General features: G+C 63.6%; 1 protein-coding gene across 2 annotated transcripts in view; it reads right to left on the bottom strand.

Moving 5' to 3' along the window:
* The window catches only part of SMOC2 (SPARC related modular calcium binding 2), a 93,155-nt gene extending 69,442 nt beyond the window's left edge, over nucleotides 1-23,713 (bottom strand). For both annotated transcript variants that reach the window (XM_090280095.1, XM_090280096.1), the window contains exon 1: nucleotides 23,465-23,713. In XM_090280095.1, the coding sequence (XP_090136221.1) occupies nucleotides 23,465-23,548 (84 nt within the window). In that variant the 5' untranslated portion in view covers nucleotides 23,549-23,713. The remainder of the gene's footprint in view (nucleotides 1-23,464) is intronic.
* Between the last annotated feature and the right edge of the window lie 589 nt (nucleotides 23,714-24,302).

The raw sequence follows: 24,302 nt of genomic DNA, 5'->3' as shown, positions 1-24,302 counted from the left end.
AGAGCAACGCAGGGGCGGCAGCCTGGCTGAGATGCCTGGGTGCATGGGTTCCGGATGCCTCTAGGGGCAGGTGACACGGAGACACTGGCTCAGACCCATGGAGCCAGGAGCAGGGGGCATTCCGGCTGTTGCTGGTTTTCTCCATATTTTTCCTGCTGCCTTCACTGCCTTGTCTGAACAGCCGTGACACTTTAGAAGCACTTTATAGACTCCTTACTGACTTCTGGTCCCCTGACCCAACTTTTCCCAGAATTCCCGTGGTTCCATCTTCAAGGTCACGTTCTGCATGGGGGTTGGGGGTCCTGGCCCCACAACTGGGGTGAAGCATGTGCTGCCTCCACTTCCTGCTCGCAAACTTCTCCTTTCCCCAATACCTTTCTCGTTGACTTATTTTCCTTCCCTGCCTCACACCTGCACTAATTGCAGTAATGAAAACACAGGTATTTGCTTCTTCTTCGTGCTTCTTTAAGTCAGGAACCCTCCTGGCTTATTAACTGTTCCTGATAAATGTTTACTTAAATTCAGTAAGAACTGTATCATTCTAAAATTCTTCTTAATAAAATATCGTGCAGCGTGTTACCTTAACGCAAGCTTATATTTCACGATAAAAGTCACCTTGGCTGACATTTGGTCACTACTCCTACGGGTCAGAGGCAACTTGTCTGCCCGGGGCAGAGCCGACAAAGGCCCCAGGAAACAGCGCAGTGCAGCTGAACGTGGGCCGTCGTAAGGCGGAGGGTCTCCCTGCGCCCCGGTCACTGAGGAGCCCACGAGTGCTCCCGGGGCCTCGGCAGGCACTCCCTTTGCTACGATCAGATGCCTGTTTCCCACCCGGGATCCCACTGAGGACCCCGGACCAGGCCCAGCGAGCATTGAACAGCGTCCGTGTCTCCTCAGGCCACAGATTTGGGGGCCAGGACGGTCTGCGATGCAGGAGAACTCGGCAGTGGATGCGCGGCCTGTTGTTTCAGAGCCCACAGGACGTAACTGTCACCGGGCAGAGGCGACGTGGGGCCCCTCGGGCCTCGGTGCCCCAGCGCAGTGTCTGTTCTGCCGTCAGCGTGCGCTGCCCGAGAGCTGCCGTGATGGGACTCTGGGACTCGCGACGGCGTCAGAGGCACGTGGCAGGGCAGGTGTCTGAGGACGGTGATGCGGTGTCGGCGCCATCAAGGGCGCGGCCCTCTGCGCAGGAACGGAGCAGCCCTGCTCCCAGCCAGCCAGCTCAGCGCTCGCTGCCCTGCCCTCACGCCTCACTCAGTGCCTCGTTCCATGCGCAGGTGTGTGTTCCACCCGTCTCCGGGAGAGAATGCAGCTCCACCCCTCGGGGACATCACAAACAAGCATCTGGAGACCTGGCCCCGGGACACGATGTAACAGGTTGGATGAGAAGCGTCTAAAGACCAAAGTGTAAATCAGCCTTGGCAGCAAGTGCTGGGCGCTTTCTAAGCCGCTCAGCTGGCCAGGCAGGCAGCGCCCGGGTCCCCGCCCTGACACCTGGATGCCGGACCCAGGCGCTCCACGTGTGATAACCGCGTCCCAGAGGTGTGACAGCGGGCACCGCGGACACTGGACCGGGCGACCGAGAGAAGCGGCTGGGCCCGTGCGTCCAGTGTGGGCCGCGCAACCTGGAGGCTCGGCGGTGCGTGTTTAGAAAGCAGCTCTACTTCACTAAGTATGTTCTTCGTAAGGCCCCTCGCGGCCGGCGCAGATGGGACGGCTGCCCGGAAGGACAGGCTGTGACCGTCCCCTGCCTCCCTGGAATTGCGAACGTACCTGTCAGTGCAAGGACGTTTCCAAGGCATCGGCCGGGCTTCCTTTTTCAAGGCTCCTGCTCATTCCAGGCATTTAGAGCAAATTACAATAAAACACCCGTTGGAGCGCATCAGAGTGACCTGCAAAGCAGGGAAGGGCTCCCGAAGCCGAGATCCCAGGGCACCTGCTTCGCAGCCAGACCTCAGCAGAGACTGTGCTGCCTGGGAGGTCATTTCCACAGGACGCGGGGCTGGGGGTTGGACGTGGGACACAGAGACTGAACCTGCTGGGAACAACACCCCATCGGCCAGGACGCAGGTGAGGACAGTCCGCTCCCTGGACAGTAGCCGTGAGATCTCACTTCTGCTCAGGCCACTTTGTACTTCTTAAAAGTGTAAAAAACGGTGTCTAAGAACAAATACATCAGGTAAGCGCGGGGGCCTCTGACCCCTGAACAGAGACCAGGCAGAGTCCGAACATCCGCTACAGGCCGCCAGCCAGCTCGTAGTTCCTCCCGCGCTCATGGCCTGGCCCTTCCAGGGGCCTGAGGTGTGCCCCGGACCGGTTTCGAAAGGAAGGGTATTGAGCTGCTAACCAAGGTCACGACGCCGAGGTGGCCACAGGTGTCCTGGTGCAGGGCTGTCCCGACAAGTCCGCACATGAAGCAGAACCCGCCGCCTGGACGGGCCAGATGACAGGGTGCCTGGGTCAGCCGGCCCCCCGACCCGGCATCCGCAGTCAGTGAGGGTCCCCCTCACCCACCACCGCGGGGTCTGCACACTCAGCCACCGGGAGAGGCACGGGCTTCTCCGAAACATGTTGTCACCAGCCACGCCGCGTGTCCTCGCAAACCACAGACATGTCACCACGCCCTAAATGCTCACACCCCTTCTCAGGAGGGGCTCGGCACAGCCACTGCATGCCTGTGGCCCGTGTTCCCAGGGAGGCACCGCGGAAGGTCAGGCTTCAGAGGGAAGTGTCAACGTCGGAAAGCCACCCCAGCACGGCTGGCAGCCTCAGCCAGAGTCCTCCTGGGCCCACGCCCCCCAACATCAGAGACAAATGGCACGAGAGAGTCCACAGGCCCTCGTCAGTCTCCCAGCAGCCCCTGCAACCCAGGGCCTAGTGCGCCGCACCCAGGGGCCACCCCCCCGAAAGTATGGTGGGGGGACGGGGTGCTGCAGGCCTGTGTGATGTCCCCAGTTCCATGGTCCATCCAGAGAAGCAAGAGCCCCAGCCTGAGGCCCACGCACCGGTGGCCCTAAACACCCTGGTCAATTAGCCCTGGAATTTGGGGAGCCCAGAACCAGCGCCTCAAACCTGGCTAAGCCGACCTATCCCTCAATTCCCAGAGCCAACGCCCTGCTCCTCTCCAGGTCCCCACCACCCCTCGGGGCACGGCTCTGGAACTGGGCTGCCCTGGTCTGGCTTGGCCGTCATGCGGGGAGACCCTGCCCAGGGCTGCCGGGCCCAGAAAAGCAGCACAAGTCAGACTCGCAACAGTCCCCAACTTCTTGACAGCGATGACAAGCCAAAGACCACTTCCAGTGTCCCCACTTATCCGAAGGGGTCCATGGGCTCTTTGACCTTGGAGAGCAGTCCATCAGGAAATGCTGGCGAGGTCTGAGTTCAGAGGCGTGGGAGCGGGAGGAAGAGAGGAGACCCGGCCAGCGCTGCCCCTCATTTGAGGAGTGGACGAGCACCGTGCACCCCACAGTCCCTGGTAAGAGCGGAGCAAACACAGCGCCGCCCCCAGGGGTGCAGGTTCCCGGCCCCACACCCTGCACTCCGCTGTCCCATAGTGAACGCACTCACGCAGAAGGCTGCTCCGGGGAGAAACTGTTCGTGGTAACATCTGGTGTAACTGTGAACAAACTCGCCAAGTTCAGGCCCATATGAGCTTTAAGATGGAAACGAGGCCACCCTGGAGCTTCAGACCCTCCCGGGGGCACCCAAACGGCCCGCAGGCACAACGTTCCCACGTCCTGGATTCACGGCTGCTGACGGGCAGCCTGCGGTGAGTGGCTCCCGTGCGGCATCCAGGCACGGTTTCTGAACAGCAGTTCGGGGTTCACGCCAAAAAGTTCCGAAGGGCAAGAACCAATGACCACAGAGCCCCAAAGGGGCTGAAACGCTAGAAGCAGGCCTGACGAAACAGTCAGCCTATTTCACTGAAAAAAGAAAATGCAGATTTATACACATCTCTGGGGGAGAAGTTACCTCCACGTCGTCCCCTTGCTCGTCTAAAGCTAACGCGAGTGAACCCACGCTGACTGCCACCGTGGGAAACGCGGCACCAGTCTATCAGACTGACAACTTCCAATGGCGCCGTGGTCAGCGGAGCGAGTCCCTTCGAACGGCGCCCCTCTGGAGATACCTCCGCGCTTCCGTTTTGAATGCCATCCTCTGAACGGGAGTTTAGCTTTGGTTCCCTCCACTGAGAGTTCGCACACCGTCAGTGAGACGCTGGCTTCCGTCCCCATGGGAAGCTACGCAGCCTCTTGCACAAGGTGAGATCATAAAGTCACGGGACTCGTGTTTCTGGCCAAATCTGTACCAGTGAAGATCAGCACTCAAGTCCGCCATCCTTCAAAGACCACGCCGGCCCCCATGCCAGCGTCCGACAGCTGAGTCTCTACTCCAGGGTGCGAACTCTGCCCCGGAACCAGCTTCGCCGCGCACGAAGGACCCAGGGAAGCCCTGCCGCCTTCTGTCCGCCGTGGAGCCGGCACAAGGTTTCCTGCCGCCTCACCTCGTTCGACCCGAAGGAGCCCAGGACCAGGACCCGCCACCCCACCCCGGGGCAGCACAAAGGACAGAGGAGCATGGCGGACGCTCCAAGGGACGACTCGCTGTCCCGGGAGGTGGGCACTCATGTGTCTCTCTGCTGTCCATGCTGTGTCCCACGAGACAGTGTCCCCGGGCCCTGGCCACACCGCCGTCCACAGAGAGAGACCAGCCTTGCTCAGGGGCTCCGCTGCAGGCCTGTGGTGCGGGGCACGATGCTGCAGCCGGGGCCCGCGCCGGCGCCTTCAGCCACGACGTCTCTCCTCCAGCGCGAGGCCACGTCCTTGATCTCCACACACCCAGGGGTGCGCATCTGCCGGGTGAGGCTCGGGCGGGCTGGCCCCACCCACAGCGGGGAGCACCTGCCCGTTGGGGTCCGGCCCCGCCTCACCTTGACCTGGGACTTCTGGCCTCAGAACTGAGAGAGCAAATTCTGTCACTTAAGCCACTCAGTTTATGGCGATTGGCTGTGGATGCCCTGGGACCCTCCCACCGCGAGGCTGCCTGGTCACCACAGGGGAGCTGGGTGACGAAATGACCACATCGATGCCGTCACATTCAAACACCCGCTGATGTGAAGTCACCCACAAAATACCCGAAGGGGAAAGACAAGCACGTCCACCTGCAGATCGGAGGCCACATATGACTGTGCATACGTGTGTGTGTGTCTCTGGGTATGTGTATGTCTGTGCATGTGTGTGTGTGAGTGTGTCTGTGTCTCTGTGTGTATGAGTCTATAAGTCTCTGCGTGTCTCTGTGCGTCTGTGACTGTGTTTCTGTGTCTGTGTGTGTCAGTGTTTCTGTGTGTGTGTGTGTGTGTGTGTGTGTGTGTGTGAGAGAGAAAGAGAGAGAGAGAGAGGGAGGGGTCTCGAGTGTTCGGATCCGGCTGCATTTCCTCCCTCCCTCCGCGTTATCTTGCCGGGTGTGGGAGGCAACTCTGTGAGTCCTGAGTTGCACTGGACAGACACAGATTCACAAACTTTCTAAAATAAAAACAACTTCATTATCAACCTGATGAGAGGTCAGCGGGTTCAGTGACCTCTGAGCCAGTGACGGTCACTGGGTTCATTTAAAGGTGCCGTTGCCCTGTTCGCAGCTGAGGTTGGAACGGGGATGCGGGGGGATGCAGGGGATGTGGGGGGATGCAGGGGATGTGGGGGGGATGCGGGGGGATGGGGGGGGATGCAGGGGGATGCGGGGGGATGTGGGGGGACGCGGGGGGATGTGGGGGGATGTGGGGGGATGCGGGGGGATGCGGGGGGATGCAGGGGATGTGGGGGGGATGCGGGGGGATGCGGGGGGATGTGGGGGGATGTGGGGGGGATGCGGGGGGATGCGGGGGGATGCAGGGGGATGCGGGGGGGATGCGGGGGCATGTTGGGGGATGCAGGGGGATGCGGGGGGATGTGGGGGGATGCAGGGGATGTGGGGGGGATGCGGGGGGATGCGGGGGGATGCAGGGGATGTGGGGGGGATGCGGGGGCATGTTGGGGGATGCGGGGGGATGCGGGGGGATGCGGGGGGATGCAGGGGGATGCGGGGGGATGCGGAGGGGATGCGGGGGGATGCGGGGGGATGTGGAGGGGATGCGGAGGGGATGCGGAGGGGATGCGGGGGGATGCGGGGGGATGTGGAGGGGATGCGGGGGATGCGGGGGGATGCGGGGGGATGTGGAGGGGATGCGGGGGATGCGGGGGGATGCAGAGGGGATGCGGGGGGATGCAGGGGATGCGGGGGGATGCGGGGGGATGCGGGGGGATGTGGAGGGGATGCGGGGAATGCGGGGGGATGCGGAGGGGATGCGGGGGGATGCAGGGGGATGCAGGGGGATGCGGGGGGATGCAGGGGATGTGGGGGGGATGCGGGGGGATGCAGGGGATGTGGGGGGGATGTGGGGGATGTGGGGGGATGCGGGGGGATGCGGGGGGATGCAGGGGGATGCGGGGGGATGCGGAGGGGATGCGGGGGGATGCGGGGGGATGTGGAGGGGATGCGGAGGGGATGCGGAGGGGATGCGGGGGGATGCGGGGGGATGTGGAGGGGATGCGGGGGATGCGGGGGGATGCGGGGGGATGTGGAGGGGATGCGGGGGATGCGGGGGGATGCAGAGGGGATGCGGGGGGATGCAGGGGATGCGGGGGGATGCGGGGGGATGCGGGGGGATGTGGAGGGGATGCGGGGGATGCGGGGGGATGCGGAGGGGATGCGGGGGGATGCAGGGGATGCGGGGGGATGCGGGGGGATGCGGGGGGATGCGGGGGGATGTGGAGGGGATGCGGGGGATGCGGGGGGATGCGGAGGGGATGCGGGGGGATGCGGGGGATGCGGGGGATGCGGGGGGATGCGGAGGGGATGCGGGGGGATGCAGGGGATGTGGGGGGATGCGGGGGGATGCGGGGGGATGTGGAGGGCATGCGAGGGGATGCGGGGGGATGCAGGGGATGTGGGGGGATGCGGGGGGATGCGGGGGGATGTGGAGGGGATGCGGGGGGATGCAGGGGATACGGGGGGATGCGGGGGGATGCGGGGGGATGTGGAGGGGATGCGGGGGGATGTGGAGGTGATGCGGGGGATGCGGGGGGATGCGGAGGGGATGCGGGGGGATGCGGGGGATGCGGGGGATGCGGGGGGATGCGGGGGATGCGGGGGATGCGGGGGATGCGGGGGGATGCGGGGGGATGCAGGGGATGCAGGGGGATGCGGGAGGATGCAGGGGATGCGGGGGGATGCGGGGGATGCGGGGGATGCGGGGGGATGCGGGGGATGCGGGGGATGTGGGGGATGCGGGGGGATGTGGAGGGGATGCGGGGGGATGCGGGGGATGCGGGGGATGTGGGGGATGCGGGGGATGCGGGCAGGTGAGAGGGGCCTGGGGGTGGGGCTCGCGGAGCCGGAGTCGCAGCAGCAGGAGCCCCGTGGGAGGGGCAGAGAGGAGGGCGCGCTGGGCAGCTGCGGCCACTGAGTGCCAAGCACACGTCTCGCGGAGGCTGCGCGGACCCCAGTGAAGTTGCCTCATGCAACCAGAGAGAGAGAGCCCCTGAGATGGAGGGAGAGTGGCCTTCGGTGCCTCAGGACACAAAGCAGGCGGGACGGGGTGTCTCCTCTTCAGGTCGGTCTGCCACCCCCTGAGCCCCATCCCAGACGAGGGCAGACCTGTGGCTCCGGCCGGCGCAGGGTGGGCAGCGAGAGCCACACGGGCAGGAGGGCCTCAGAGCAGGACTCTGGCTCCCTCGGCCTCCAGCCCAGCCGCCGCCTTCCATCTGCTCACGCGTGAGACGCGAAGGGTTAACTAAAAGTGAACCGACGCGTTCATTCATTATAAAGCAGAAGGGCAAAAGCCCAGTCTCGCCTCACGTGCACGCCAGGCCCAGACATTGCCGGACCCCTCGCGCGTGGGGAGCCCTGCCGTGACAGCGCGCTGGAACTCACGTGGCGGTGGCCGGTCCCTTCCAGGAAGGCGCCGCGGTGTGGGCGGCGGTCTCCGCGGGGCTGTGACTCAGGAACGACCGTTGCTCAGTGTGGGTGTGGACGGCAAAGACCGCCCAGACGGCGCAGAGCCACCACAGCGGGATCGGACGGCGCAACAAGCCAGAGAGGCTCGCGCCGCCGGCCCCCCGAGCACTGTCCCCGGCGGGGGTGAGTCCCAGAGGTTTGGAAGAGAGACGGCGAGACGGCGCAGGGCGCCCCCCCACCTGAAAACACCCAGGCCCCCCCTCATCTGGCTGCTCCCTGTGAGCAGCGCGGGGAACGGCGTCAGGGCCTCGTCTGAACGCGGCTCTCCCCCTCCCCGAGCTCGCTGGCACCGGGCACGGCACACGGCAGGGGTCCCGCCCACCGACGGAGGACACGACCGAGGAAGGTGACCCGAGGCTCAAGTCCAAACGCCGTTCGACGAGGAACGTGCCTCTGCGGGAACCCAGGCCAACTTGGAGAAAACGACTGTTTTTAAAATGTGTGTGTGTTTTCTGTGAGCAGATCGAGCTCAGAGAAAATTGTTCGAGTCTCATCGCTCAGCCCCAAGACAAGGAAGGAAACGCCCCACCGTCCTACCAAGCAAGCGGGAAATTTCCGCCCCATTTTCCCGAAGAGAGGAGCCAGCATTTCCAACGAGACGGCCGCGTCACCACGGGGAGCGCGCGCTGTGCCCCAGAGAATGTCGCCAGCTTCTCCACAGGGGCCGTGACTTGGCTTCCAGTTCCGGCCTGAACCCACGTGAAACTCTGAAGTGCTCGAGTTTAGTGACACCCTCAAAACACTACTGCTCACAAATTCAGTGATAAAAACTGTCCAAGTCCAAGGCACGTGCTGCCTGCATGTGGCTTGTGGGGACACTGTAACAGCCGCAGCGGGCACGTGGCTTCTGGCCCTCAGACGTGGCCTGCGCGTGAAAATCCAGGGGAAGAACTGACTCCTCCCGGAAGAGACTGCCTGAGCCAGCCACTCGCTGACAGTCCCAAAGGGCTGCGTTGCTTTTGGAGGCCACGCCCCGTCCTCCCCAACGGAAATCGCAGCCGGCCATGCGAAGGACCAGCTGCCTCCAGGGCACTCGTGGCGCGTGATGGTGTGACAGTTAATCACCATGGAAGGGACCGTCACAGGGCCCACCCCAGGGCGGTTATCAACAGGACGAGACTGCAGATCCAGGGACAGACCGCGACAAAGCCCGGGCCCGACCCCAGGCCCACTCCGGGGGCTCCCACCGGCACGCCCCTCCCCACAAACCCACGTCAGCGCCGCAGACACCCTGCCCGGCCCTGGGCCCTCCCGCCCCTCCCCCAATATCCTGTGAAACCCCCTCCGCTGCCCACGGACATGGGTAGGAACGTCGAAGCCACCAGGCTCAGGGCGCTGACACCACAGGCAGCCCCCGTCCCTTTCTGTCGCAGGGAACCGTCCTCGGGCTGTCGGGGCAGAGGTCTCGGTCAGCTAACCTGCGAGAACCACAGACACCCTCCAGCTCTGACCCCCGGGACTCACGTCTGTGTTTCCTGATACGGGGTCAGCCTTCGGGGGTGTGTGACTTAGCGTGCAGGCGATCCTCACCCTGTACTAACTCTGGTTCTTCAGGTCGGGGTCAGCAGCGTGTGTTAGGGACAGAGAACCTGGGGCCCAGGGGGGCAGGGGGGGCTCCCCGCAGCCACGAGGACCACAGCAAGCTGTCCCTGGGCGCCCACGCCTGCTTCCCTGCGGGAGTTGGGCTCTTTAACCCAGAGCACCCTCAGATGGAAGTGGGGGCCTCACAGTCACTGACCTGTTAGTGTGTTACCAGTGACTTTCCACACGCGTGGAGGTCGTCGGAACCTCAGGAACTAAGAGCATCAGCCCCTCTGACGGCCTGCTACCCCCTCTCAGGGCATCTGCTCGGGGTCTCACACGTCAGGCAGTGTCACTAGCAGCGGACAGGCCATGTCCTGCGCCCACGCAGCCCTCCGGCCTCTGCGTCCTCGGGCTCCAACACCCACCGCTGCCCCGGGACCTGCGCAGAGCTGGCTGAATCTTTGAGTCACGTGGCTCCACATCTGCCATCAGACTCTAAAGGCCCAACGCCCGGGATGGGGGGACAGTGACCACCTGCAGCCACAGGAAGCTCCGGGGGCCCCGAGCCCTCCCAGCAGAGGCTGCCTGGGAGAGACACAGGGCAGAGGCGGCCACGGTCGGCAGGGACAGGCCGCTGGGATCTGCTCTGACACCGCCCCATTGCGACTCCACCCAGGACACCCGGTGTTGCTCAGCGTGGGCTTCCAAACGTGGGCAGCCTTCATTCTGCTTCCCACGCGACCACCCCGGGCAGCGGTGGGCACCGTCGTCACTCAGCCAGCGTGTGAGGCAAGCGGCCCCCACAGTGACACAGGACTTCGCCTCTTTAGCCTTAACAAGGGGTGCTATTGTCTGGTAACACCCTTCCACCAAGATAATAAAAAGAATGAGACCCCACCGAGGTCTGGATGCGCAAGTCACACCGCTGACATCTGGCATGAAACGTCCCTGTGAACGTGGAGCCGGCCCTGGGATGTGGCTGGCGGGGCCTCCCCACCCCCAGTGGGCTCAGGCCCCGTCCCCTCTGACACCCCGGTGTCCCCTCCCACCCCCCCACAGCGCCAAGTGAAAAAGATACAAAATTCTCAGCCTAACAATGTTCTTAAGCAGCACATGATAGTCTTGCCTGGGACACCCCATGGCAGAGCCCACGGTTACTCTTCCAAACGTCTGATGGGTGGCCACATGGCCCCTAGAATTTATTTAACACCCAAGCAGGACAGCCCTCCTGCTCTTCCTCGGTGCCGCTGCGGGGCTGGGGTCGAGGGGCTCTGGCCACCTGAGGAGGCCGGTGGCCCTGCAGGCGCAGCACCTCACACAGGCTAACTGTCACCAAGTGTGGCGTGGGGTCTGGGACACTTCTGGAGCACCAGTCAGTCTGAGAGGAGGGCACCTCATTCATTATCAATCAAAAGGGATAGTCCAAGGGTTTCTAAACGGTTCAGAGTTTCAGCGAGAGGAACATGGATCAGTCAAGATGGGGAAGCCAAACACCCACGACCTGGGGGCCCGTGGGACGCAGAGACGAGGAGAAATTGGGCCACACGCCCGCCCGGCCCCGGCCCCGACAACGGGCAGCGCCTCCGCCCAGGCACCCGCCACAGCCTGCGGCACATCCTTCCTCCACGGGGAGCGCCGGCGCCATGTCACCCACGGTCCAGCGTCCCAGGCGTGACTCATCGGAAGGCGCAGCTTCTGAGCATCTGCTTGGAGAACATGCTCTCCCGAGGCTGCCGGGCTTCCGGCCCAGGTTGTCCTGGGCTGCCCTTCCTGTCTGACCCGGATCCTTGTCCAGGCACCCAGGGGACCCCGACCGGAACAAGCCTGTGAAACTCGCCAGGGCCCCTGAGGCGGGAGGCGGGCTGAGTTCCTCGTTTGCAAACCCGCGTTAACTTTAAAATGGAGCCAGAGCTGCTGGCCCAGAGGAGCAGCCTCGCACCCTGGGCGCGGAAACAGCAGTGACCTTCGCACAGATCCAGAGCGGCCTCCTGTCCCCGAGAGCCTACATCTGGGGCATCCCGCCGGGAACTCCCGGGCCCAGCCCTGCAGCGCTCTCCTCGGGTCCCTCTGTGACCCGACGTCCCCACCTGCCGTGCGGAACAACCTGAGCCCCCGTGCGGGGGGGCTGTGAGGAGCAGAGGCAGCGGCGGGGAAAGGCCCCCCCGCCACTGAGTGCCGCGGCACGGCCGCGCCTCCTCCACACTATTGATTATCGGCACGCGCCGTAAAGTGAAACTGTGACACCACGCTCGTTTCCAAAACACACTTCACGAGTCAGCATGTGATTATTATGGAGTGAGAAAAATAATGACAGCGTGCCAGGCTGAACGCCCCAGCTTCACGCGGAGTTGGCAGGAGGCAGGAGGTCTTCCTGGAGGAAGAGCCGGCGTCTGGAGAGAGTGAGGGAAAGAGGGAGCAGGGGCGCCTGGCCGGCGTTTTGTGTTTGTTTGTGTGTTTGTTTTGCGGGGGGTGGGGGTGCCCCTGAGCAGGCACTTGGAGTCCCCAGACTGAAAAGGAGCAGAGGGTGGGTGTAGGAGCGGCTGGTCCAGCCTGGAGCCTTCATTCCCTGCCCCCACCCAGGAGCCACACTGATTCCAGAGCCGGGGCGGGGGGGGGGGGGGGTAGGGGGGGGGACAGGGACAGGCAGAGGCCACGGGCCTTCTCCCACGTTGCAGCAGAGGAGACTGCGGGAAGAGCTGGCATCAGCACCCAGTCCCAGGCAGGCAGGCGGGCCCATCTCCCCAGGGGAGGCTGGCGGAGCCCTCCTGCTCGCCCACCCGCTCATCTTCCACAAGCCAACCCCAGGGAGGGGTCGCCCCGTACGGGAGCCCTCGACGCCCCATCTGTGGGCCACACAGGCCGGGGCCGTCAGCAGCTGGGCCATGCAATCCTTCAGAACAGGTCTGAGGGGCCCGGGGGGGGCGGTATTCCATGGCGGAGCCCCTCAGGGGGCCGGCCGCGAACCTCACCAGAGAAAGGCAGGAAGCACGAGGCGGGGCAGCCACGGAGCCACGAAACAGTGACGGATACGGAAGAAACACCGACGGGTGCGCCTATTCGAGCTGACAGAGCAGAGTGAGGGACAGCTTCCGGAAAAGCCAGCGCGTCCCCGGTGCTGGGCCGGCTGTCCTGCCCACAGGGCGCTCTGACTTCCAGCAGGACCTCGGTGCAGAGAGAGGTGGGGCCTTGGGGCCACAGGGCGGCCGGGGCCGGGGGCGGGGCCAGAGGCTCCCCCAGCCCGGCACTCGCGGGTGGCGTGGAAATGTGTCACTGCCCCTCAGCTGGGCTGGAGGATCCCTGCAGCCACGTGGGTGCGGCCGGGGCCTGGCACTGTGCGTGTTTATGAGGGATGCTCCCGGCGCTTGGTAATTACAAGGCGGCCCAGAGGCAAAACATGGGGATTAAGTGATTCCAGTTGAGTGAGGCCACGTGAGCGCCATCTGTCACTGCTGACCCAGCTCCAGCCCAGGCCGCGAGGACCGACACCCAGAGGCGCAGTGGGCACTGAGGTCGTTCTGACATGTGCAGGGTGGGCGGTGCGATCACACTTGCCTGGGGTTGCGCTGCATCTTTACTCGGCATTTCATGAAACACGTCCGTCGCCTGGCCGCCCGTGAGAGGCCAGAGCTGCCCGCAGGTCCCCTCTCCATGCCACCCATAGTGCCTCTCAGGACTAGCCCAGAGCACAAGCCAGCCTCCTGCCGGTGACAAGCCGGGCCAGCATCCAGGCCTCATCTAGGAGTGAGGTGTGTGGGACCAGCTCTCCACTGGTCCCTGTGACGTGGGGCTCAGGAATCAGCCCCCACATCCTGACGCCCCTCCACGTGGCCCATGCAGCCACAGTAATGCCCTTCCCTCTGTACCTGGGTCCCCAGCAGAGGCATCCGCACGGCTCACTTCCAGCTGGGGAGGCGGCTCACGGAGGGGCCCCCTTGCTTCCCACCGCTCAGCAGCGCGGAAACGTCACCCTGAGCGGCCGCTGCGCCACGTTCAGGGGGCTCTGGTTTCCGAAGGGGCTCCCTCCTGCAGGCTGTCGATGACCCCACAGCTCGGCCACCACCCTATAGCCTGGCCGGACACCAGCCCATCTGGGCGCCGCCCCGGGAACGGCAGTGAAATCTGTCCGCTCCTCCGCAGTTTGTTTACCTGATTCTGTCTTGGGGCCTCCTCAAGGGGCCTGAGTATCAGATCAACCCCAGGAAGTGAATGTTGGGAGCATGACACCCACACTTCTGGGAGAGGCGACGAGGGGAGGCCAGCCTCTCACGCCGTTAAAGCCACCGGCGTGGGGCCCGCGCCCGGCAGCCTTCCCGCCACCCTTGTTCCCGCCACTCCTGACCCTGCTCAGAGGAACCACTGGGAGCAACGGTGGCGCGTGGGACTGGGAGTCTGTCACAGGTGTCGCATTTAATGCTTCACATTTCAGACACTCCAGAGACCAGACCCAGTGTCTGCTGCCCACCGGGCGTCGCCTGGGCTTCGGAGAAAGCAGCACCATGCCCTCCTCGTACCGGCAGCACGGCCACAAAGCCAGGGCGCGGGGGGGCCTGTGCTCAGCACCGTGGCCGCACCAGGAGCCTGTGTGCACCCCAACATCGCAGCCTGTCTGCACCCCCATATCACAGCCACACCAGGAGCCTGTCTGCACTCTGACGTCACAGCTGCACCAGAAGCCTGTGTACACCCCCACTTCAGTCTGTACCAGGAGCCTGTGTGCACCCCCACATCAGTCTGTACCAGGAGCCTGTCTGCACCCCCAACATCACATCTCCCCCAAGGGTCTGCCTGTCCCCATCTGACACCCTGGGAAGCTCCCCTCTGCTGACAACCGGCCTCCCCCACAGCCCTTCACACTCCCACACCTGCCAGCCCCCTCAGGAGGCTTCCCAGCATCCCCCCAAACCCAGGGACACCTCATGCCCCTCTCATGACGTCCCCTCGCTCCTTCAGTACAGACACCCATGAATGCTGGATGCTGGTTTATTCACCCCCGTCCCCGGGAGCTGGCCCGTCACCCCCCGCAGAGCTCCTGTCCCCTGGCAGGTGTGTGACAACGTCGTGAGAAGACGCGGGGTCAGAAAGGAGTCCGAGGCCTTGGCGCACTGGGACACGCTGCTGTCTCAGCCCTCCAGGGCGACCCTGTCATGAGGTCGACATGTCTGCTCACATCCCTCCAGGAGAACGCTGGCAGCAGACCACAAGGAAGCCACCGCCTCCAGGAAGACCCCCTGGCTTCACCTCTCAGCCAGAACAGCGGCGCTCGCCTCTGAGAGCTGAGGGACCACAGCACCGACTGCACACGCACGTCCCGGGGCTCCAAATGAAGCTGCGGGCACATCCAAAACATCCCTGGCTCCGCTCCCCATTCACCATCTCTGCACCATGAGTCAAATCTCAAACTGGAAAGTTCGGTGTGGTGCCTGAACTCATACTAAGTGACAGCGTTGTGGCGTGCTTTGTCACCAAGGCAGCGAACGCTTTGCTGGCCACCTGCACCCCAAACCGCACCCCTGCAGCCCCCCCCCCCCACCCCCGTTCCCCTGGGGCCGGCGGGGCCAACCTGCTCTTAGGCGCCCTCTGGTGGTCGATGTGGAACATGGACAGTTCGGACCCCGGGTCCCAGCCGGGAGGTGGCTCCCCTGGGCAGCAATCAATGATCAATGGACCGGAGGCCGAACCTGGGCTCAGGGGCGTGTCCAAGGCAGGACAGAGGCCAGGAGCGCAGAAGAGCGACCCACGGCCCCGCCCGGATTACGGCTCTGAATGAGAAGGAAGCTGTCTTTGGCAGCCACCGGCACATGATGAATCTCCTAGGAAGAGGCCTGCCCTGCATGAGCACAGCCGCCCCTGGGCCCGGAGCCGCCGGCACGGATCAGACATGTACGCTCAGGCTGGAGCTGTTACTCACCTTCCTTACCCCGAGGGGTTCCAAAACCCCAGCGCCGTGCACCCACGAGAGCCATCCGGCGGCGGCGGGGGGTGGGGGCGGATGAGATGGTATCGCAGGAGCACTCAGCGCTGGCCCGGCTGCTCCACGGCGGAGTCTGGATCCGGTACCGGCCACAGTGACCCTCCCCCGCCCCCCATCATCCCCCTCCCCAGGAGATAGCGCGTGCTCCCAGGCGGCAGGCAGCCTGCACCCAAGGGTGCGTGGACACCGTACTCACCCAGTGCCAATCACTGGATTAGCGTCAAGTTTTTAGAGTGTGATTTCCAGTAATGTGTACTTGGAAGTCTAATGTAGCGTTTTATTGACGGTGTTAAGTTGTTGATTCTGGGGGGGGGGGGCGGGGGCTCAGCAGGGGGCGTGGCTGCAGCCAAATCTCCTGGGGACGATGAACCCTGCAGAGGAAATTCACCTGCAGAGGCCCGCCTGTCCCGCAGGTGTGTGGCGGCCACCCACGCACAGGAAGACAGAGGACCCTCGCAAATCCGCGTCCGGCAGCGGGACACGCCAGCCTGGGGCGACAGGATCAGCAATGGCGCACCAAGGACCCCCGGGCTCAAAACTGAAACCGCGTCCCCAGCAGAGACCAGCTCAGCAGACCTCAGAGGAGGGGCTGTTCCCTGTGGTGACCCACCCAGGGGGGCTGCCCCGGGACCGAGGGCCACAGTGGCCACGCAGCACTCGGCTGGGGGATGGTTCAGAGAGGGCGGGGCAGCATGGGGCAGCGATGGCCCCTCCAGGAAGCCGAAGAGAGCACCCGGCCTGGGGGTGCGGGGTGGGGGGCCAGGGAGCCGGCCCTGCCTGAGACACCGTAGGCAAACAGCCCGGCGGAAACACGCCATGTGACCCATCCTTACTCATGGACAAGGTGACGTGAGCCTTGGCTGGCGTGAAACCGGCCCCCACAGAGTCCTCACCGACGGCCTCTGGGAGGGTCTCCTCACGACACGTGGCTCCCTGCGCAGGGCGCTTGGGCCCGGTGCGGCCCCATCAGCCTCCAGTCTTGCAAAGGGGCCCCCAGGGAAGAAGCCGGGCAGCGAGCGGACAGGAGCGCCGGGTCCAGACCAGGAGGCGGCGGGACCAGACAGGCACACTGACCCGCGGGGCTGGACTGGGCCCTGTCACGTGAGGAAGGGGACGGTGCCTCACAGGCACAGCGACGGACGTTTCACACAACTGCGCTGGGAGGTGCAGGGTGACGCCGCGCTGGACTCAGCCGCGCTCCGGCCCAAGTGAGCGGCCCGTCCTAGAGAGGGCACGGGGGAACGCAACACCGCGGGGGCAGCAGGGGTCTGCGACCCGAGCCCCCCCATCGGCTGCCACCCTGCAAACGCCCATCATCTGGTGACAGTCCCGCCCTCGCGAGCCGCCCCAGTGTGGCCAGAAAGGGCTTCTTTTCTTCCAAGAGCATTCTTCTAAAATTAACCTTAAATGCACTGTTTTATTTTAATTTCTTCATGACACAGACCCAAGTCCTAGGAATTAATAAACAACAGAGACCAGCAAGGCACTGGGTTCTGCTCGAAGACCTCCTTCCAGGTCCCGTGAGTCGTTCATAAAATCGCAACCACACATGGACCCTATTTCTCACACAGGGACTCCTGTTTCCTGTCTCACTGCTACGGTCTTACCAATGGGGGGGGGGGCTGTCCCGCAGGACACCCTTCCATTTCAACTTGGCTTCAGGCGTCAGGAAGGGCACGCGTGGCCTCTGAGAAAAGCGACGCCGAGGGCTTCTGTGGCATTTCTTTTTATTCATGTATCTCGATGTGATAAAAAATTCAGGCTCATGTAAGAAAAGTACAGGCAAGTGGGCGAGGTTCCCGTGAAGAGAGCCTAACCTGGCAGCAGGGAACGTCAGGGATCAGGAAACGGGAACGGGGCGGTGAAGAAAGGGGGCTGAGACGTGGTTATGGGGGACGGAGGCCACCACGTGCAGAAAGACCAGAGCCCGGGGTCAGATGCTCGACGAATGTTGGAGCAGCGACACCTGATGTCATCAGAGGCCTGACGCAAGCGGGAGAGACCTGGTGGGACGTGTCTGTGGGGCACAGAAGCCCCGCTGGGAAAACCACGTGCCCCGCCGTCCTGACACGGACGGGCAGCCGCGGAAGTTCCGATCAGCGGCCCGCGTGCTCAGGACCGCGCTTCAGCCCCGTTCTTGGTCAGCATGAACGTGTGGCTCACTCGTCGGGCCACAGGGGCCGCTGCTTAGCAGACGGCTCTCACAGCCCCTCTCGGCCAGACCCCAGGAGGCAGGCCGGCCATCTCCGGGCTCCACGGCGGCAGGTGCCTCCTCTTCCGTGACTGCGGAAGCAGGAGGGAGGAGACCCCTCCAGTGTCCCCACCGTGAGGGGTTCCCTGTTCAGCTCCATGTGGCCTTCCCAGGAGAGACTCCGCCAGAGTTGTCCCCACGAGGCATTTCAACCTTCAGTGTCAACCTCAATGCCATCCACAAGCATGAAGCCTTATTCACAGCGTGGGGACGTGGGGCCCTGGCCTGGGGACACGTCCCCGTGGGCTGCTGCGGGACAGGCCTGCCGGGCAGTCGAAGCCACGGGGGTCAGACAGATTTTCCAAATCCCGGGAAGCAAGCCCGGGGCCTCTGACGGAGCAGGGCATTTGTCTGTTCCTAGCGCTGCGATCACTGGGCAGAAGAGAAGACACATACACAAAACACCCACGTGGGCAGTGGCAGCCTGTATGCTGCAGCATTTTTGCCACGAGACAGATGAACTTGTTCTTTGAGAAGTGACGAAAGCCAACAGACCTGAGCTGCCCGGGCAGAGCGGGCCCAGCAGACGCACCGCGGCCCAGCGCCCGCAGCTCACTGTCCACCTAAAGCCCTTCTCATCTGCTGAGACGTCATTACTATGGGGAGGCTCCTTGCCAGCAACCTCAAATGTCAAGAGTTGGTTTACCCCCCGAAATACTCTGCCATAGGCCTGGGCTTGTGCACGGGCGGGCTCGGTGACATGATGCCGGGGACCGGGGGCCGCAGTGGCCCGCCCACCGCAGTCGGCGGCCACCGGGACGGCACCCGGCAGAGGGGCCAACGATCCCTCTTAGAGGAAAGGACGTGAGGGACAGAAGCTAAGGAGCCTCGGCTGGGGTGTCAGCCGGGCCTAATGCAGACATGACGGCATCAGGGGTCGGGATGGGGGTAAGAGATGCAAAGGTAATGGATGGGATTTGGGGGCAGCGTCGTGGAGGAGGAAGGGAGAGGCGGGCCGGGGAAAAGAGCAAAGTGAGAGGAGGCAGGTGCCGCGCGCCCTCTCCTGGCGCCCGTTGACCGGGGCACGGGCCACACACACTGTCACACGTGATGCAGATCAGGGTGTAATTGTGGCCTTGGTGGCCGTCCTGACAGGGCCTCCGTGTGGAAAGTCCTGATTTATTTGGCCAGAGCGCGGAGTGGCCAAGTGTTCCTTCCTCGTTTCTTTTTTAATGCTAACAACACGGACGGCACACGGCATTTTACTCGGTTTTCATCACATGTGTTCACTACAAACCTTTGCTCTCTGACCTCTGACCTGGGATAGCGAAACCACAGAAGCGCATCTGCTAGTTCACGTTTATGACAATTTCTTCTCAGTCCGTGTAAATTAACAATTTACTTTCTGAAACCTTGCCTCTGGGTGCTTCCGTTAAAGTTTCACTAGATGGTCCCTCAACCTCGAGAGACACACAGAGAGGAGGCGGGAAATGTCGTCCGGCCACCACACCTGCGCCTGGGGAGGAGCCCGGGCAGCGGCTCTAGTTTCCTACAAACAAGCTCACAAAAGGCCTCCACGTTCTCTTAATTCCAAGGTTCTGCGGGGAACCCGTCGCTCTAGCCTGTCCTGTGCGTGGGGACTAGGGCAGCTTTTCCTTCAGAAACACAGAAATGCTACCCTTGGCCCGGGGCTCGCTGCCCCTCTTCCTGACGGCCCCTCCTAAAACCCTGGCCGCTGCGGGGACTCGCTGGGACGTGGAATCCCTCAGAGACCCGCTGTCCTCTCAGCGCCGCGACCTCCGTCACTCCACGTGCTCACTGTGGTCTTGTTAGGTCGGGAATGGCTTCAAATTTTGTTTATGGCTTTGACCAGCTCAAAATTAAAGTGACTCCTCCAGACGTCTGGGTGTCTAGTCACCATGGAAATGGGCTTCGGGGTTGGGAAACCTGATGGTGTTTGGTCCCCTTAACCTCAGCCACCTCCATGACTACCTGGCGCTCAGAGATGACCCGTAGCCTCCCGAGAGCACCCAGGGGCCCCGGCAGGTACACGGATTGGGGGAAGCAGAACCGCTCCTAAAACCCGCCGTGGAGCGAGAGCCTGTCGGAGCAGGAGGGCTCGGGCCCCACGCCACAGAGGCCCAGGAATGGGGGAGCGTGTTTACACCGGTGTCTCTGCGACGCCAACCCCAGATCTTCTCCTGGACACGCCGAGAAGGACCTATTTAAAACCCATATGTGAGAAAACTCTGGTTCCTGCTGCCTTCCCTCTTTCCAAGCAAATCAGCACGCCCAGGGCGGAAGACCGCCACTTCAACTCCGGGCTTGCATGCGTGCCCAGCCCGGCAAGTCTGGAGACCTCCCCAGCACCAGACCCTCGTGGGAAGGTGACAACGACCAGCCGGTCCCAAAGGGAACAGTTGGTGCCCAATTATAAAGTCCCTGAAGGTGACGCAAAGCCCTTACCAGATGCCCACGCCCACCCCGAAGGAAGGAGAAGAATTTGGGGTTGAATTTGAAGCGTCTGCATCAGTCTCATGTCCAGGAGTTCTTACAGAGTCTCCAGGAGTTCCCTTCCCTCTGCTCTGGGACGTGGCTACAGGAGGGTGCTCCTGGTTGGCTTGTTGTGAGGGTGAAATGAGGAAGCAGCACCAAGAACCCCCAACAGAGTGTGGACGTCACAGAGACACTGGGGGTGCTCACCTTCCCGTAGCAGCAGGGACAGGCACAGAGGGGGCCCTTAACTCTGCCTTGTAAGTGGGGGCACCCAGGCCCATGGGGGCAGCTCTAGAAGGAGGCCAGGGCTCCCCAGTGCACGCTGCTGGGATGGGGCCCGGGCACTGCAGCTCCTCACTGTCCCCACGCCACACACTCAGGGGCGGGCTCATTGGCTGCCCGTCAAAATCCACATGCCTCCACCTTGGACCACGCAGAGTGCGTGAGCCTGCCTGCGCACCCGCGGGCTATGCTGGAAGTCACTCCCAGGCTCAGCCAGGCACAGAAATTAAAAAGAAAAAGGACCAACCACTCACATGAAACATGGAAAATGCAGACGACCTGGCCTTGCCGTACGCACGTCTCCAAGGAGGAAAGGCCGTGGGTCCAGGTGAGGGTGGACTGAACCCAGAGAACACCCTCCCTGCTGGTGCGGAACACGCTGAGGCCTGGTCGAGGACCACAGAGGACGCACGGCCATTGCAGAGCCATAAGAAAACACACCGGCAAACATTTAAAAGATCATGATCGGGCCGAGCAGCTCCTCTCCGTCCTGAACACGGAGTCCAGGGGCCACTCTGGCGGCGTTCTGCCCCCGGAGCGGGAGACGGGCAGGTCTGAGAGGCCAGGTGGCCCCTGTGGCAAGCCCAGGAGGCGCAGGCTTGGCACTCCCAGGTGAGGAGCAGCGGACAGAGCAGGAGGCGGAGGGCCGCGTTCGTATCAATGGCCCATCCAGCGTGCAGAGCACGCACCTGGCCATGCTCACGCACACGCCGGGAGCCTGGGGTGTGCTCTCGGCAGCCGTGACGGGTGAAGGGGCAAGGCCAGGATCCAGGCACCGCTGATGCCCCGGCCCCTGCAAGCCGGTCCTTGCGGTGTTTCAAGCTGTCTCGTTAGGGACCGGGGCGCGTGTGCCCTCAGGTACACAGTTAAGTGGAGAACTAAGTGTGCGGGCCTCATAGGAGCCCCAGCTTTCGCCTCCACGCACGCTACACAGGTATTATTTCTTTATCCCACTTTACGGAGGGGGGACGTGGAGACGAGACCCGTTATGACTGTGCCTCCGGAAGCCACCTCGCGGCTGCACCCCGCCTCCACAGCGCAGGCGGCCTCTCTGACTCAGGGAAGGCCAGCTGGGAACCGTGCAGAGACAGCCATTCCTCGGCGAACAATAGAGACCCCCCCAGACGAGGAGGGATCTGAAGAGACCTCGCACGGTGGGGAGACCCAGCCCTTTTAACACTTCCACAAGGCCATCGGCCGGCTCCCGGGTGCCCCAGGCTGGGGGTGCGGTGGGAAGCCGTCCACCAGAGCATTTTAGGGCTTTAAGCTCCTCTCCTGGAGGCAAAAGCAGCCCAGCAGTTGATCTGCAAATGCGGTTTTAAAGCCCAAAGCTTTCTGGGCTGTGCCATTAGAGGCACCACGACCCCCCAGGGCCCGTCGCGCACCCCAGGAGCCCCTGTGTGGCCAGCCTCGCCGGACTCCCTGGGCACCCGCTTTCAGAGGCGAAGGACCAGAGGCCCCGCCTAAATGGTTAAATGCAAAGAAGGCAGGGAGAGCAGAGGAGAAACTCTGCAGAGATGTAAATCATTCCAGTAACTAACTGCACGGATTCTGCTGCTCCCAGGGGGCCCGCCCGGCCGGAACGCCCCCAGCACGGCAGGCAGAGGACAGGCCGCTTCTGGCACTTCCAGAGAATCCGAGGCAACCGTGGGTCACCTGCTGCTACGGCTCTGGAGCGAACCTGGGGTCGCGTTCTGAGAGTGGGTCCCCGTCTCCGTGACCCTTGAATGCTCTGCGTGTGTGTGTGTGCATCTCTGCATACACGTATGTACCGACATGTGCACACATGAGCATGGCGGTAAGCCTCGGATGGCCCCCTGGGGAGGGAAGAGACTGTGGGGAAAGCCAGCCTGGGAAAGCCTCCTGCAAGCCTCCAGCTAGCAAGCTCTAATCTGCCAGCCGTCCTGAGATGTGAGGCAGGGACCCACGGCCGCTCCGGAAGAATTTTAGGTATGAACCATGAACTCGCTAACTCCTTCCCCCTCGTACAGCTTTAAAGGGGAAAAAAGGCTCACAGGAGGGCTTCGAATTTGCTGAAAAGCAGAATCGACCACAGCCTCTATTTTGGATACAATAAACGCCTTCAGGAGAAGTCCCCGGCCACTTAAAAGTGTCTCTCCACCAGAGGTGTTCTCGCTACCTCCCTGTTTTCTCAAGCACTTGTTCAAAAACATATTTAAGTGGAATGTTTTCGTTTCTGCAGATTGCATTAATTATGGGCTTGCGAACCCTGCGAGCCCACGAGGCCTGCGGGAGCTGGGGGCAGCAGCCGCGGCTTGGCGCGGCCCCTGCACGCAGCTCGGCGCTCAGGACCCAGCGCCCTGCCCGCCAAGGCCGGCCCCTCGACGTTGCAGTGAAGAAAGAAAAACACACGGCGGTCAACCGCGGTGACCCAGGCCCTCGGGCGCGCGCTCGCGTGCGCACAGCCCCGTCCGCCCGGGCAGAGGACTGGCGGCGGCGGCCCGGAGGTGCCTCCTCCCCGGCTCTGCCTGCTTACGGGACTATGCCATCTGCTTCTCCTCGCCTCCCTTAGGTCTCCAGGAGAGCCCGGCGGAACTTGCGGGCCCCAAGGAGGGCCCACTGCGGGCAGCCCCTTCGCCCAGCAAGCACCCCCGCGGAGACCCCGCGCACCGACGTGCTCCGGCCGGTGGGGGAGGGGCGCGTGGGCGCCGAGTCTCTGGTGGGTCTGCCTTCAACAGTCCGCCGGGCGATGTGCGTGCGCAAGTGGGTGAGCGCACCCCAGCTCCCACCGCCCGCAGCTCTAGCACCCCCACACGCCACCCGCCGCAGGCAGCCGGCCGGCCAGGGAGCGCACACCACGGACCCGCCTGAGTCCCACCTGCCCCATCCCTATCAGCAGAAGGAGGCGCCACCTCCCCCAGGGTCACCTGCTCTCTGCGCCCAGGCGCATGGGCCGAGGGGACGCGGGGACAGGGCCGGGAACTCACCGTGAGCGCCGAGAACTTCTGCGCGGGCGCGGGCGGGAGCAGCCCCACGAGCAGCGGCAGCCAGCAAAGCCGGGGCAGCAGCATGGCGAGGCGGGGCGCGCGGCTGGAGCGCAGCGACACGCAGAGCGGCCGGCGCGGGCGGAGGGGCTGCTCAGGGTCCTCTACCCAGCGCTCCAGGCAGCCCGGACTCGACCAGCTACCCTCCCGGCACCGAGCGCTCCTCCGCGTCCTGTGCGGCTCCCCTGGCTCCTGTCAAATAACTCCAGAGCGTCCCGGAGCCTCCTCCCTCCCTCCCCCTTCCCCTCCCCTCCGCTCCCTGAGCCCCACCTCCCTGCTAGCCACCTCCCCGCTAGCCATCGAGCCGCTTTGCTCAGATACCGGCTCTGGCCCAGGGGCCCCCCTGGCTCGGGTCTGCTGAACAAGAGCCCCAGAGGGGGCCACCAGGGTGGTGCTGTGTGCGCGTGCCTCCTTCCTGCGCAGGCACACACGCACACACAGACGGATGCGCGCGCACACAATGCGTGCACACAACGCACACGTGCGCCCTGGGAAAGCTCCCTGGCCCAACCACAAGAAGCGCTGCACCCCCTCCTGTCCCAGAGCCCCAACCTGGTCTGTGCACCACCAACCCTGCCAGCCTGGTGCACCCACCGGCGTCCGCAGGAACCTAGGTCAGTCCCCAGCTGCCCGGGGGTTCTCCTCAACCTCCGGACTCCAGTGCCCCCTCGTCCAGCCCAGAATATCACCTCTCAAACTGGCTGGCTCTCCAGCAGGGACAACTACCCACAGTACATCATCCAGAAATCCCAGGAGGACGGCACTCCTCTGGCGTCTCTGC

Source organism: Furipterus horrens, unplaced genomic scaffold (assembly GCF_987537825.1).
Source record: "Furipterus horrens unplaced genomic scaffold, mFurHor1.1.pri manual_scaffold_6, whole genome shotgun sequence".
In the NCBI taxonomy this organism is placed as follows: Eukaryota; Metazoa; Chordata; class Mammalia; order Chiroptera; family Furipteridae; genus Furipterus; species Furipterus horrens.
Note: the sequence above shows the minus strand (reverse complement) of the source record. Positions and strands in the feature narration are given on the sequence as shown.